Source organism: Vicugna pacos, chromosome 19 (genome assembly GCF_048564905.1).
Source record: "Vicugna pacos chromosome 19, VicPac4, whole genome shotgun sequence".
Lineage (NCBI taxonomy): Eukaryota > Metazoa > Chordata > Mammalia > Artiodactyla > Camelidae > Vicugna > Vicugna pacos.
The window spans coordinates 45,514,023-45,528,310 of record NC_133005.1 but is presented as its reverse complement, the minus strand read 5'-3'; the positions used below and the strand labels follow the sequence as shown (position 1 = coordinate 45,528,310).

The window sequence follows — 14,288 nt, the reverse complement described above, 5'->3', positions numbered from 1 at the left end:
CCTCTGTTCTGTCACCACCTCCTCACTCCCCATCACCTCCAGCAACGGAAGCAGGAGCTGTCCCGAGACAATGCCACCCTGGGGGCCACTCTGCAGGCCGCCAGAGATACCCTAGCCCAGCTCTCTGAGCTTCTGCATGGCATGGACCGGGCCAAGGAGGTGAGCGCCACCCCTCCCAGGGCTGTGCACCAGGCGTGTTCAGGCACTGGTTTGCATGCAGAGTGTGGCCCCTGGGGTTCCAGATCAGGTGGGAGTGAGTAAAAGAGGAAGGTCCCACCTAAGCCCACCCACCCTCAGGAGTACGAGCACCTCGCTGCCAGCCTGGACGGGGCCCGGACGCCGCTGCTGGAGAAGATGCGAGCCTTCTCCCCTGCGAGCAGCAAGGTGGATCTGGTGGAGGCTGCTGAGGCCCACGCACAGCAGCTGGACCAGTTGGCGTTCAATCTGTCCAGGTACAGAGCCCAAAGAGGGTGCCCTGGAGGGCAGCCAGGGCCTGGAGGGGCCGCGGTTGGTCTGGGAAGGCTCCTAGAAGGAGAGGTCATTGTCCCTGCAGGCCCAGGCTGGCAGAAAGCAAGAGAGGGACACGGGGCAGCAGAAGGGCGTGAGCCAAGGCTGGGGGTTTGGAGCTGCTGGCCAGCTGGCCCAGCAGCTGGGAGGGCGGGAGGCCCATGAGACGCACTGAGCGCCCCCCACCCCACGGCCTCGGGTCCTCCCCATCTCTCCATACAGCATCATCCTCGGAGTCAACCGGGACCGCTTCATCCAGCGGGCCGTCGAGGCTGCCAACGCCTACAGCAGCATTCTGCAGGCAGTGCAGGCCGCCGCGGGCGCGGCTGGGCAGGCGCAGCAGCAGGCCAGCCACACGTGGGCGGTGAGGCCCCACCCTCCCTGCCGCCCCGAGGAGCCCCTGATGCCCCCCACCCCACCAGGCAGGTGTGACCTGCGTTCTGTCCCCGCGTCTGTAGATGGTGGTGCAGCAGGGCCTGGCGCCCCGAGCCCGGGAGCTCCTTGCCAACAGCAGTGCCCTGGAGGAGGCCGTCCTGGGGGAGCAGCGGAGGCTGGGCCTTGGTGAGTGCCCGGTCCACCTGGGTGTCCAGGCGCTGTGGGGACCCTCACTCTCCAGCCGCGTGGTATGGGGTTTGTGGTTGTCACTGTGTGAGTCAGGGTGGTGGCTGCCCTGCGTGGGAATTTTCCCCACCACCCTTCAAGTTCGCCCCGGGAGCCCTGCAAAGCCCCCTCCCCACCCCAGGGCTTTGTGCCGGGTCCCCAGGATGAGGACATGGGGACCCACTGACAGTTTTCCTGCCGTCCTGGCTGGGCCCATGTGCATGCTGGGCTGTCAAGGAGGGGCAGGCGAGGAGTGAGGGTGGGGCTGCTCCCTCTGCTGCTAGGACCTCAGCACGCTGGTGGCTGGAAGTGGCTTGGTTTTTCTGAGCCTCCACTGTGTTCATCCATGAAAAAAGGGTAATTACATTTGCTGTGGGACCACGAGCCTCAGGGTGCCAGCACCTCCCCGAGCCCAGGCCTCTTGTGTCCGCATGTCTCCGTCTATGTGCACGTGGGCCGGTCCTCCCTGGTCAGGAGGGCTGCAGTGGGCCACACCTGTATCCTGGGGGCGGGGGTTCTTGGGGCTGAGGCTGCCTCCCCCGCAGCGCGGGCCACCCTCCAGGGCACCGGGACCCAGCTCCGTGACGCCCGGGCCAGGAAGGAGCAGCTGGCGGCCCGAGTCCAGGAGGTACAGGCCATGCTGGCCATGGACACAGGTGTGTTGGGTCTTCTCCCCATGCTGGCCTCACTGCTCATCCCCATAGCCCTCCAGCGGGCACCGTCCAGTAGGGCTTTTATGCAAGGGCGTGTGTGCACACACTGTCCGGAACAGTGGCCAGGGCAGCTGAGGGGCTCCTGTTGTGGGGGGCCCCAGCCTTGGGAACCTGCCTCTGGTTGGGAGACATACCCAACAGAGCAGCCCCAGGTAGCGAGTGAAGACCAGGAGGGACAAGAGGTGCTGGGAGAGAAATGACACAGGACCCGCGGGGGCTGTGCGGCAGGGACCTTGGGGGCGTCTGGGGAGGGTGCAGTCAGCCGGCAAGCAGGGAGGTGGAGGGGCGGAGGCCAGTGTGGCTGGAGCCAAGGGCACTGGGGTGACTGGGGTGTGGGGGCCCTGGGAGGGCTTAGGGCAGAGGAGCGGTGCATCTGGCCCAGGTTAGGAGGGATCTCTGCTGACTTGAGGGTGGACACTCCCAGCAAATCTGGAGTGGCGGCCCTGAGGACTCTGGCAGGGCCTCAGGAGAAATGCTGAGGGGGCAGTGGTGGCCGTGGGGGGATGAGGCTGAGCTGACCTGGGCAGGCCCAGGGTGACCCAGCTCTGGCCAGAGTCCCCAGCATGGAGGAGGGACCGTCTGGCAGGGGACGGTGTCCACTGCTCTGAGGTTCTCACAAGACCTGTGGGGTGTGTCCCTCTTGCTGGTCCTGACAAGGGGGTCTCAGTGGTCTCCCCAGACGGGGATGAGACCAGGATGGCTCTCCCCTGTCCCCACTGAGCCTGCGCACCGCCCACCACAGACGAGACCAGCAAGAAGATCGCCCATGCCAAGGCCGTGGCCGCCGAAGCCCAGGACACAGCTGCCCGCGTGCAGTCCCAGCTTCACGACATGCAGGAAACTGTGGAGCGGTGGCAGGGCCAGTACCAGGGCCTGCGGAGCCAGGACCTGGGCCAGGTGATGCTGGACGCAGGCCGCTCAGGTGGGCCCTGGGATTCGGTGCCCTGCGAGCAGGCGGGCCAGGGTGGGGAGGCCCGGCTCTCAGGGCCGCCCTCCCCCCTGCAGTGTCAGCCCTGGAGAAGACGCTGCCGCAGCTGCTGACCACGCTGAGCCTCCTGCAGGACCGCGGGGCACGCAACGCCAGCCTGGCCCTGTCCGCCAGCATCGGCCGTGTGCGGGAGCTCATTGCCCAGGCCCGGGGCGCAGCCAGCAAGGTGGGCGCGAGTGCCAGGCGAGGCAGGCCTCCGGGAGGCCAGGAGGTGGCGCTGACAGGCCGTGTGCTCCCCGCAGGTCAAGGTGCCCATGAAGTTCAACGGGCTTTCAGGAGTGCGGCTACGCGCCCCTCGCGACCTCAGCGACCTTGCGGCCTACACTGCTCTCAGGTTCTACCTGCAGAGCCCGCAGCCGGCCTCGGGCCAGGCCGCCGGGGACCAGTTTGTGCTGTACATGGGCGGCCGCCAGGTACTGGGCGGGCTCGGCGGGCTCAGCGGGCTGGCGGAGCCGGGCAGCAGGTCGGAGAGAGTGGGCCGTGCTGGGGCTTCGTCCCACTGAGTCTCCTGCTGCTGCCATAGGCCACTGGCGACTACATGGGTGTGGCTCTGCGGGACCAGAAGGTGCAGTGGGTGTACCGCCTCGGGGGGGCGGGCCCTGCGGCCCTCAGCATTGATGAAGACATCGGGGAGCAGTTCGCAGCCGTCAGCATCGACAGGTGGGAGGCCCGGCCCCATGCACGGCCCCCACAGCGCTCGCCCTGCCGCCTGGCAGGGCTGCCCGTCCACCCCGCGTCCTCTCACCTCTGCCCTCAGGACCCTGCAGTTTGGCCACATGTCTGTCACGGTGGAGAACCAGGTGGTCCAGGAGACCAAGGGCGACACAGTGGCTCCGGGGGCGGAAGGGCTGCTCAGCCTGCAGCCCGACGACTTCGTCTTCTACGTGGGGGGCTACCCCAGCAGCTTCACGGTGAGCCGCCCCACCCTGCGCCCCCGGCCCGGCAAGTGCACTTGGTGCCTGGCTCCAGTCCGCCTGCGGCAGCCTGGGTTCCTCCCCTTGGGTCCGTCCTGGCTGGGGTGGCGCCCTGACCGCACGCCGTGCCCGCAGCCCCCCGAACCCCTCCGCTTTCCTGGCTACCGGGGCTGCATTGAGTTGGACACGCTCAACGAAGACGTGGTCAGTCTCTACAACTTCGAGGAGACCTTCCAGCTGGACACGGCCGTGGATAAGCCTTGTGCCCGGTACGTGTGGCCTGAGCCGACCCTCGCCCCCGCCCAGGCCGCCCTCGCTGACCCTGCAACCTCTGGCCACAGCTCCAAGTCGACCGGGGACCCGTGGCTCACAGACGGCTCCTACCTGGATGGCTCCGGCTTCGCCCGCATCAGCGTGGAGAGTCAGATCAGCAACACCAAGCGCTTCGAGCAGGAGCTGCGGCTCGTGTCCTACAGCGGGGTCATCTTCTTCCTGCAGCACCAGGCACGTCCGACGCCCACACTGCCCGGCTGGCCCGCCCCTCCCCGCACTGACCTGTGCCCCGCCCCTCACCCCAGGACCAGTTCCTGTGCCTGGCTGTGCAGGAAGGCAGCCTCGTGCTCCTCTACGACTTCGGTGCGGGCTTGAAGGAGGCCGTCCCGATGCAGCCCCTGCCTCCTCTGACCACGACCAGCAAGGCGGTAAGGCTGGGGTCCGGGAGGGCAGGACGTGGGCGGGGAGGACTGGCAGGTGAGGCGGTCATGGCTCACCTGAAGCCCCTGCACCGGTGCCTTCCAGATCCAGGTGTTCCTGCTGGGGGGCAGCCGGAAGCGTGTGCTGGTGCGCGTGGAAAGGACCACGGTGTTCAGCGTGGAGCAGGAGAACTCGCTGGAGCTGGCCGACGCCTACTACCTGGGGGGGGTGCCGCCCGGCCTGCTGCCCCCGAGGTAAGCACCGGCCCTGGGGGTGGGGGGCGGGGCCCGGGAGGCGACCCCTGCCGCTCACCCTGCTGCCACCATCCTGCAGTCTGCTGCGGCTCTTCCCCTCCGGAGGCTCCATCCGTGGCTGCATCAAGGGCATCAAAGCTCTGGGCAAGTACGTGGACCTCAAGAGGCTGAACACCACGGGCATCAGCTCCGGCTGCACCGCAGACCTGCTGGTGAGCCACCCTGCCCGGCTGGCTGGCTGGCGGCGCCGCCCTCTCCAGCCGCGGGCCTCACGGTCATTCCCCTCCCCTCCCTGCAGGTGGGACGGGCCATGACTTTCCACGGCCACGGCTTCCTGCCCCTGGCTCTCCCCAGCGACCTGGCGCCCCTCACGGGCGACGTCTACTCCGGCTTCGGCTTCCGCAGCACCCAGGACAGTGGGCTGCTCTACCACCGAGCGTCCCCGGTGCGTCCGCCCCGCCACTCTGGCCGCAGCAGCAGGGTGGGTCTCGGGCGGTGGAGGACAGAGTCTGGGCCCCCCAGCCTGCTGACCTGGCCGCTGTCCCCAGGATGGGTCGTGCGAGGTGTCCCTGCAGCAGGGCCACATGACACTCCGGCTTCTGAGGACCGAGGTGAAAACGCGAGGGGGCTTCGCCGACGGGTCTCCCCATTATGTCACGTTCTACAGCAATGCCTCAGGGTGAGTCCAGCCTGCTTGGCCTTTCAGTGCTGTCTCCAGGGAGGGGGCAGCAGAGCTGGGGGCCTTGGGGACAGCCTGCAGGTTTGAGGGCAGGACGGGGGAAACACTGCTCCCCCCCAGGGTCTGGCTCTACGTGGACGACCAGCTTCAACAGATGAAGCCCCACCGGGGGCTGTGGCCCCCACCCCCACCCCAGCCCACGGGGGCCCCTCGCCTCCTCCTGGGAGGCTGGCCTGAGGCCGACACCATCCGGAACTTCAGTGGCTGCATCAGCAACGTGTTCCTGCTGCGGTGAGCGGGGCAGGCATCGAGGCAGGGCTGGTGGCCACCCCGCTGCCTGCTGCCGGCCACTGACCCCTGCCCTCCGCAGGCTCAAGGGGCCGCAGCGCGTGTTTGACCTGCAGCAGAACCTGGGCGGTCTCAACGTGAGCTCAGGCTGTTCCCCGGCCGCCCCACCCCAGGCCCTGGAGCAGGGCTCAAGAGGACTGCGGGCCGCCGCGGCTCGGAAGGTGGGGTGCGGGGGTGGTGTGCGCCAGAGCTGGGGCGGGTGGAAGGTGGCCTCCACGCACCCCTGCGTCTCCATCCGACCCCCAGGCCTCCCGCCGCAGCCGGCAGCCCGCCCAGGACCCTGCCTGCTCGCCAACCCGCCCCCTCAGGACCATTCGAGACGCCTACCAGTTTGGGGGCCACCTGTCCAGTCACCTGGAGTTTGCACACATCCCAGCGCCCCCTGGGGACTGGTAGGGCCGGGCAGGGCAGGGCGGGTGGGGTGGGTGCGGACGGGCCGTCCCAGGCTGACACCCCTGCTTGGCTTCCAGGTCCCAGGTCTCGATGCTTGTCCGCCCACTCGCCCCCCAAGGGCTCCTGCTCCTCGCCACCCCACTGACTGCCCGCAGCCCCTCCCTGGTCCTCTTCCTGAGCCATGGACGCTTCGTCGCTCGGACAGATGGCCCAGGGCCCCAGCTGCACGTCCAGAGCCGCCAGCGTTCACGGGCTGGCCGGTGGCATAGGGTGAGGGGCCGAGGAGCGCTGGGCAACGGGCAGGGCGCCGGAGCTCCCACCCTGACATGCCTCTCCCCACCCCCAGGTGTCTGTGCGCTGGGAGAAGACTCGGATCCAGCTGGTGACGGACGGGGTCTGGGCCCGGAGTCAGGAGGAGCCAGGCCAGCAGCACCAGGGGGAGGAGGGCCCCCGGCCCCATACTCTCTTTGTGGGGGGCCTCCCTGCCAGCGGCTTCAGCCCCAAGCTCCCAGTGAGAACCACCGCCCGCAGCCTCTCCCCGGCCCAACTGGACGCTGTCCGCCCTCCTCGGCTCCCCAGGGACGTGACCTGGCCCACCCCTCTGTGCCCTGCAGGTGGCCTTCAGCAGCTCCGGGTTCAGTGGTTGTGTGAAGAGACTGAGGTTGGACGGGCAGCTCCTGGGGGCCCCCACGCGGATGGTGGGGGTCACACCCTGCTTCTCAGGTCCTCTGGAGAAGGGCGTGTTCTTTGCTGGCAGCGGGGGAAGCCTCACTCTAGGTCTGTCCAGCACTGGTGTCTCCAGACCTGCTTGTTCCTGGTCTGGGGAGGCGGGGGTGGGAGCGATGCCCAGAAAGGGAGGGGCCTGGGGCTGAGACCTTCCTCCTCTCATGGCCCCTCCCCACAGACAGCCTGGGGGCCACGCTGCCTGACGTGGGCCTGCAGCTGGAGGTGCGGCCCCAGACAGCCACCGGCCTCATCTTCCACTTGGGCCGGGTCCAGGCGCCCCCCTACCTGCAGTTGCAGGTGTTGGAGAAGCAGGTAATTAGACCAGGTGTGGACGAGTCTCAGGATGGGATTCAGGTTGGCAGAGCCCTCCTGACCTCCTCCTGCCCTCAGGTCCTGCTGCGGGCAGACGACGGTGCAGGCGAGTTCTCCACGCTGGTGACGCACCCCGAGGCGCTCTGTGATGGGCAGTGGCACCGACTGGCCGGTGAGCTGGGCACCCCACCATGTCCAGGACATCCCTGACCCCCGCCCCCCACTGCAGTTGAGCCTGGGAGGGACTGGGCAGGGGGCAGCTGCGGACCCCCAGGCAGGGGAGCTCAGGAGCCACAGCCACGTGGCAAAGCGCCCCTGGCCGGTGGCTGGCGAGAGGACCCCTCCCGGCCCGGCCACAAGGAGGCTGTGCCCCGCAGTGACCAAGGTGGGGCGCGCCCTCCGGCTGGAAGTGGACCTGCAAGGCAACCGCACCCTTGGCCCCACGCCCGTGGCCTCGGCTGACACCTTGGTGCCTCTGCACCTCGGGGGCCTGCCTGGTGAGTGTGACCTCGGCCTGGGGGACAGTGGTGGCAGGGAGCTGCCCCTGGGGACTGGGCATCGGGGTCACCTGCTCTCATCCTATCCTCCTGTGAGGGGACATCCAGGGAGACAGGCCTGGTGGGGGTGCTGGTAGGGCCCGGCCTCTGCGCCAACCTGCCTCCCTCCCTCCCTCTTCCCCTGCACCCAGAATCCAGGGCCACGCAGGCTGGGCCCCCCACCTGGACGCGCCCTCAGCCTCCAGTCTACCTCGGCTGCATGAGGAACCTGGAGGTGAACCGCTCCCCAGTGGCCCTGCCTCGCTCTGCCCGCCTGCAGGGGGCTGTGGGGGCCAGCGGCTGCCCTGCCGCGTAGCACAGCTGCCCCCGGACCCTTGCCAGAACCGGTGGTCTCCACGCAGGAGGGTCTGCAGGACCCCCAGGTGGGCCGCCCATCAGGCAGGGTCCTGCTCCTCAACCCCAGCCCCCCCACAGAACTTGCCGACAGCACCGCCCGCAGCCCGTTTCACAGAGGAGGTTTGTGTGTATTTATCTAGACTCCAGGTTCTACAGGTTATGAGTCTTATTTCTGGAAATGGTTTAAGTTATGTTTGATTTTCTAAACGAAGGATAAATACTGTAAGACGGTTTTTATACTTTTTATCTTTCAGTTTAATGTGAGATTTTCTTTCCACCCATTTTAATAGTACGAGAGACCTGTAAACCACTGGTCCCTGCTGCTTAAAACAAAAATTAAAAAGTTAACTCCACGTAACTGAGTGCTGACTTTGACTTTGAAAAGAGAAAAGCTGTCAGACAGGTAGCTCTGCCTGGCGTGGGGTCCCCGCCCCGGAAGGACCGCCCCTCAGAAACCTGGAGAAGCTTCTCACCGCAGCTCCCATCTGGCCACAGTGAGGACGGGCCGGCACGGTGCCCCGGGCACGCAGACAAACCCAAGTTGGCAGATAAAAGAAAAGACTTTTATTGATTAGCAAGTGGGGATGGAGGTGCGAGGGTGCGCGGGGCATCGCAGGAGCCACTGCTGCGGTCGCATGGCCCGGCCCCCGGCCCCCAGCCCCCGGCGGCAGCAGACGGCTCAGTCCAAGCTCATGTCCTCCTCCTCGTCCTTCTTGTCCTTGCCATCGCCCTCTGGCTGCTCGGGGCTGGCACTGTTCTGCATGGCTTTGGCAAACGCCTCCACATCTGCAACACGTGAAGGACGTGAGCCGACCTTCCCTGAGCGCAGCCCGCGCCACTGACCGAGGGGCGGGGAGGCAGGACCCCACCCCATGCCCTCCAGCTACAAGGACAGAAGCAACCCGGGCTCGGCCGCAGCCACAAGGCAGCCGGGCAGGTACTCACCGCCCTTGTTGGCAGCCTCCACGGCCTCGGCGGGTAGCCCGAACTGGCACATGAGGGGGCCCAGCTGCCCCGAGGCCAAGGCTGCACTGAACATGCCCAAGGCCTGCGAAGGAGAAGCCGGCTCCTCTGAGGTCACGCTCGGCAGGGCCCTGCCACACTGCGGGCGGCTGGGCGGGGTCCCCCGCCCAGCACGCACAGTGGGGGCGCCGGGCCACGGCTTACCTGCTGGAACTGGGGCGAGGTCAGCGTGTTCTGGATCTCCTCTGCGGTCTGCGGCAGCGACTCCCCAGAGGGGAGGTAGGGCAGCAGGCGCTCCTGGACGTCCGCGTTGGCGAGGATGGGGGCCATGATCTCGGGCGTCAGCACACTGGCCAAGTCAACTAGGGCACAGGCGTGTGGCCATCAGCGGCTGGAGGTCAGCCCAGAGGCCCCCGTGGGAGGAGCACGCCAGACCCCGAGCCAGGGGACTACCAGGTGTGGCCTGGCGAGGAGCACAGATGCAGGGCAGCAGCGCAGCCCCAGGCCTGGGAAAGTCGGTGGGCGGGGGTACCTTCACCCCAGCTGCAGCCAAGGAGCCGTGTTACCTTGCTGGCCGCCTGTTGGCCCGGCCGGCACGTTCATGGTGGCGAGGATGCTCTGAAGGTCGCTCAGCTGGATGGGCTGGGTTGGGCTGGCTGCCGTGCTGGTTCCATTACCTGAACTGGGTGCGGGGCTCGGGCTGGTTGCTGAGGCAGCTGCTGGAGCAGAAGGGGCTGGGGTGGCGCGGGTGGAGGAGGCAGTGGAGGATGGGGTGACCGCTGCCGACTGACTCCGGGAGCTGGGAAGAGGGGAGTCCACACTGGAGCAGCGACGCCCCCACAGAGGTGCCACGACACATCCCCATGCTGCCAGGATCCCCCCCACCCCCCAGGTGCCTATTTTGTCCCTCTGTGTCTCCGACATCCAGCCTCCTCCTCAGAGGGGACACCTGGTGGCGCCCAAGGATGTGGGCATGAGGCTCACCTGGATGAAGAGCTGCTTGCCGGAGGCCCTCCGCTCCCCAGCAAGCTGGCCAGGCCTGGCCCAGTTAGGGCCCCCAACCCACCTACGAGGAGCAAGGAGACATGCACTCAGACCTGCGCCCAGAATGAGAGCCCACCTCTCCCCCCACCCCTCGCCAAAGGGGCAGAAAGACCCCACACTAAAGCCAAGGGACAAACGGGGGAGGTGGTGACCACAGCACACCTGGGGCGGCCACGGAGTAGGGGCTACCAGGTAAGTAAGATCCCCACTGTGCCACCCCTGCTAAGGCGCTTGGGGTCAAGTAACGTGCAGTCCAAGTCCAACACAAAGCAACAAGCCCCTGAGCTAGACAAGAGGTGGCAGAAGGCAGGCAGACGAGGGGGCACTGGGCAGGGGCCCTGAAGGCCCAGCTCCCAGCTCCAATGCTAAGGCAAACCAGGCCCTTCCCCAGGGACACCAGCACACAGGACAAGCATTCAGACGCTGCTCAAACAGCTGGGTAGACGCTTAAAGGAAACACAGGTGGCAGCTGTCCGACTCAGGACCAGGCCGCGGGGCAGTGGGCAGTTACCCAGTCCTCCGAGGCCGGCAGGCCCGATGAGCTGCATCAGCTGGCTGTGGCTCATGTTCCCCAGCAGGCTCTGCAGGCCGCCCTCGCCTGGAAGACACAGCCGCTCAGACCTGGGCTTCCAGCGGACAAAGCGCGCCCACCGCGGCGGCCCGGGGCTGGCCCCTGGTGGCTGCCGAGCTCCCAGCGAGTGCCCCCCAGCACGAGCTAACCAGCAGGCTCGCACACTGCTTCACCACTGGGCGGGTACTGACTCTGCAACTGGGGAGAGGAGCTTCTAACTGGGAAGCCTCCATGTTCACTTAACGAGTGGCCCGCGCCATCTGAAATCCCCTCCGACCTCACAGCACGTCCTGGCAGGAGGGGACCGTTACCGCCCAGTGCGGAGAGCTCATGGCCTCCACTCCCACTGGCGCCCAGGGCGCCGGGCATCGGGGGGTTGTTCAGATACTCGTTGACCTTCCGGCAGTGCTCCTCGTCCTGGTCCGTCTTGGGCTCCTGCGGGGAGGATTCAACGGGCACCCTGAGCAGCCCCGGTCACTGAGCACCTTAGAGGCGAGGAGCCTGAGGCACTCACACCAAGGAGAGGCCCTGCAGGGTGGGGACCAGAACATCGGTCTGACGTGCCCGCAGGAGCTGGCGCCCTGCGTACAGATGAGAAACCCAAGCCCCAGGGGCACGCCCCACGCAGATCCCGCCCCGCCGCCCACCAGGACGCAGCTCCTTACTCAACGAAAACCACGAACTCTCCCTCAACACATGGGATGCAATGAGACAACCCGTTCCTCACACCGCTGCCCACTGACCAGTCCTGGCCCGCAGTTGGCTGGGCACCGACTGAGCGCCCGGGGGTGCAGGGCTCACCAGGCAGCGCCACCCTGTGAGCACTCCCAGAACTGCGAGACAGCACCCACGACTCAATGGTCACTAAGCACGTGCCGTGGGCCTGGGGACACGGGGACACAGGGCAGGGGGGCGAAACACAGTCCCCACCCTCGAGGCAGAGGGAACCGAAAAACATGTGCTCTAAGTCTGACAGCTTTTCTTGGTGAAACTGAAGAAACAAGCTCTCTGCCAGCAGCTGGCAAACCACAACCCCATCTGTTTGCAAATAAAGTTTTATAGCAACACGGCCGCACACATTCATTTACTTGCTGTCCACGCCCCTGTCACACAGCTTTGGCAAAGGTGAGCAGGTGCGACACAGGCCACGCAGCCCACGAAGGGGAAAACCTTTCCTGCCCTTTTCTAGAAAGTACTGGGGGGAGGGCAGGAGTTCAGCCCCTGTGGAGGGAGTCTGGCGACATCCGTAGAAGTTGCGCGCACACGCACACCAACTGCACGAGCAAGCCCACCTCCGGGGGCACGAGGCAGCCCTACTGCGCCCAGAGCGCCCCACAGCGGAGGGCGGGCAGCGAGACCACGCACGGCCACCAGGCTTTTGGTCCGGGCTCCTCGCAACCCTGGACAGAGCACTGGGAGCCACGCAATTACAGGCAGAGATGGGACCCAACCCGAAAATCACTGTGGTCTGTCAGCCAGGGAATCCTGTACCTCGAAAGGGCACCTGAAGCCCAGTGACAAGAGTCTGGACCCTCCATGGCCCCCATGCCCCCACCAAAAGGAGACACATTAGAATTACCAGGTTCTAGGCCAACGGTGTTTTGTCAGCACCAGCTGATTTGTGAACGCAAATCCCACCATCCAGGAAGCAAGTTCCTAGCCTCATTTTGTGACAGGGAGAAAAGATAAAATGCAAAGAAAATCCACAAACCTGCATCCAAAAGAAGAGCCGCTTGGACCCCGCCTTAAACTTGAGCACGTAGACCCTCCCGCTGGGGCACTGCGGCACACGCTTGAACTCACAGTCATCAGGGAAGATGATCAAATCCTGCAAGAAGCCAGAGGATAAGGCAGTCGACGTCACAAAAACAGCATCGTCGAGCCCCAGAACGTCCAGGAAAACATGCCGGATCCTGTGTCTAGTGTGTGGGGGTGGGGAGGGGAGGACACAGGACACAGAGACGGGCAAGTCTGCCAAGCCCCTCACCAGCAGGGTCTCTGCAGGGCAGGTAAGCCAGGGTCGGGGGCACCCCAAGAAGGGCGGGAGGGCCAGGAGAGGGGCTCAGTGCTCAACAGGGAAATAGAGCTTGCAGGTCTTGAGGAATTTTTAGTAGAGACACTTTGGGAGCAGTATTCTAAGATGAGTTAAAAAGCCAACCCTGACCTGCTCTCGAACCTAACAAAAAATGGTTGAGTCTGAAGAACAAAGAACCCCAAACAAAATGTCCTCTAGAGAAAGCTTTCTGAAGGGCTGAGGCGAGGGCCTCTAAACAGCTTCTCTGATTCTAGGAACCTCATCTTCAGAGCTGAAAGGGAACAAACACATCGACAGGAGAAATCTGTACAATGGTTGAGATGAGAAAGACCCATAAGCAAAGGGAAACAGCTGATGAGAGGACCAAACCCAGGGTTCCACATATCCCACCCACACTCCACACTGCACAACAGCTGCCCTGCGCCCAGACTGCGGTGTCCCTTTGTAAACACCGCACTGTTCTGAAGACTAGGTGGGTCCTTAAAGTCCTAAGACGAGGGGCAGGCCACCAGACACTCACGTCTTCCACGTTACCAGATGTCCTGTCTTTCCAGCAAAAGTGAATGAGGGAGTCGTCCGTCTGCTGAATGTACACAAGCCCTTTCCGTTTATCTGGGGTGACAGTAGTTCCTTTTAATGACATTTTTCCTGCTCGAAACTCCACCAAATACTTGTTGGAGGACCCACGGGAGCCTGGCACTAGGCTTGGAAACAGAGCGCCTGAAGTCGTCATCCTGAAAGAGGGATCAGCGCGCAGACCCGTCACTACCACGGAAACCCTAACTTCTTCCTCGAGTGTGAAGCGTCGCGGGCGGAGTGGAAGCCCCTCTCTCCGGACCCCCGGGTTCGACCGTGCTGGGAGCAAGTGAGCGGGCGTGAGCTGTCCGACACCTGCTGCGAAGCTCGCGCCGGGGTGGACCCGAGCCGGGCAGTACCTGAGCCCGAGGAGCCAGGTTCCCAGCTTCTCACGTTTCACAAAGAACAATTATAACCTCTACATCCAAACCGCATCGGAGCCGGGGACCCTCCTCAACACCACTTTCCGTACTTTTAAAAATAAACTTTTAAATCTGCAGCTCCGGAGAATTTAAAACCTTGCACCGGGCAGAGACACTGCCAACACCTCGTTTCTGACGGACACGGGCCCGGCAGGCTGCAGCGCTCCCTTAGAAAAGAAAAGCCGAGCAGCGGGGGGAACTCCGCCGTGTCTCCCCGCGGGGGCCGGGCCGGGCCGCCCCCCCCCCGCCCCGCAGACCTCACTGCCCAATGCCCAACGCCGTCGGCTGCGCGCTGGGCGGCGGGGCCGAGCATCTGGGGTGGGGGGGGCGGCGGCCGGGCTGGCCGAGAGTCCGGGCCCCGAGAGCCCCCGCCCGCGCACGGCCCCCGGCCCAGCCCCTCCGGCCCCCGGCGACCCAGCGCCCGAACAGGGGCCGCCGACAGCGCAGGCCCCGCCCCCGGCCGCCCTGTAACCGTCCCCGCCCCCGGCGCCCCCCGCACCTGGCCCGCGCCGACACTCGGCCGAGAGGCGCCGTCCGGGCTCGCTCTTCCTCCTCGGCGCCTGCCGGGCCCCGCCGGAAGACCCCTCTAGCCCCGCCCCACCCGCCGCTCTCGCCGCCGATTGGGCCGCGTCGGCGCGGGGCGGGCGCTGGCCCGCG

General features: G+C 65.7%; 2 protein-coding genes across 5 annotated transcripts in view; one reads left to right on the top strand and one right to left on the bottom strand.

Annotated features, from left to right (window-relative positions):
- LAMA5 (laminin subunit alpha 5) overlaps positions 1 to 8,373 on the top strand; it is a 50,791-nt gene extending 42,418 nt beyond the window's left edge. For both annotated transcript variants that reach the window (XM_072944532.1, XM_072944531.1), the window contains 27 exons: positions 43 to 159; positions 298 to 452; positions 730 to 871; positions 966 to 1,068; positions 1,653 to 1,763; positions 2,563 to 2,742; positions 2,826 to 2,974; positions 3,051 to 3,221; positions 3,332 to 3,468; positions 3,566 to 3,719; positions 3,858 to 3,991; positions 4,064 to 4,226; positions 4,301 to 4,423; positions 4,521 to 4,669; positions 4,749 to 4,881; positions 4,968 to 5,114; positions 5,218 to 5,348; positions 5,469 to 5,639; positions 5,719 to 5,857; positions 5,943 to 6,088; positions 6,167 to 6,359; positions 6,436 to 6,600; positions 6,704 to 6,866; positions 6,994 to 7,127; positions 7,206 to 7,299; positions 7,505 to 7,624; positions 7,816 to 8,373. In XM_072944532.1, the coding sequence (XP_072800633.1) occupies positions 43 to 159; positions 298 to 452; positions 730 to 871; positions 966 to 1,068; positions 1,653 to 1,763; positions 2,563 to 2,742; positions 2,826 to 2,974; positions 3,051 to 3,221; positions 3,332 to 3,468; positions 3,566 to 3,719; positions 3,858 to 3,991; positions 4,064 to 4,226; positions 4,301 to 4,423; positions 4,521 to 4,669; positions 4,749 to 4,881; positions 4,968 to 5,114; positions 5,218 to 5,348; positions 5,469 to 5,639; positions 5,719 to 5,857; positions 5,943 to 6,088; positions 6,167 to 6,359; positions 6,436 to 6,600; positions 6,704 to 6,866; positions 6,994 to 7,127; positions 7,206 to 7,299; positions 7,505 to 7,624; positions 7,816 to 7,979 (3,888 nt within the window). In that variant the 3' untranslated portion in view covers positions 7,980 to 8,373. The remainder of the gene's footprint in view (positions 1 to 42; positions 160 to 297; positions 453 to 729; positions 872 to 965; positions 1,069 to 1,652; positions 1,764 to 2,562; positions 2,743 to 2,825; positions 2,975 to 3,050; positions 3,222 to 3,331; positions 3,469 to 3,565; positions 3,720 to 3,857; positions 3,992 to 4,063; positions 4,227 to 4,300; positions 4,424 to 4,520; positions 4,670 to 4,748; positions 4,882 to 4,967; positions 5,115 to 5,217; positions 5,349 to 5,468; positions 5,640 to 5,718; positions 5,858 to 5,942; positions 6,089 to 6,166; positions 6,360 to 6,435; positions 6,601 to 6,703; positions 6,867 to 6,993; positions 7,128 to 7,205; positions 7,300 to 7,504; positions 7,625 to 7,815) is intronic.
- A 188-nt stretch (positions 8,374 to 8,561) lies between these two features.
- ADRM1 (ADRM1 26S proteasome ubiquitin receptor) lies at positions 8,562 to 14,244 on the bottom strand. Of its 3 annotated transcripts, none has more exons than XM_072944538.1 (10): positions 14,131 to 14,244; positions 13,154 to 13,367; positions 12,310 to 12,426; positions 10,910 to 11,033; positions 10,539 to 10,625; positions 9,968 to 10,049; positions 9,550 to 9,782; positions 9,188 to 9,345; positions 8,966 to 9,068; positions 8,562 to 8,806 (listed from the first exon to the last, which is right to left on the bottom strand). In XM_072944538.1, exons 2-10 carry the CDS (start codon positions 13,364 to 13,366, stop codon positions 8,700 to 8,702), a joined length of 1,224 nt encoding a protein of 407 aa, XP_072800639.1. In that variant the 5' UTR covers position 13,367; positions 14,131 to 14,244; the 3' UTR covers positions 8,562 to 8,699. The 3 variants fall into 3 exon arrangements, with proteins under 3 accessions (XP_072800639.1, XP_072800640.1, XP_072800641.1); XM_072944539.1 differs by lacking the exon at positions 14,131 to 14,244 and adding an exon at positions 13,569 to 13,922; XM_072944540.1 differs by lacking the exon at positions 14,131 to 14,244 and adding an exon at positions 13,682 to 13,922.
- Between the last annotated feature and the right edge of the window lie 44 nt (positions 14,245 to 14,288).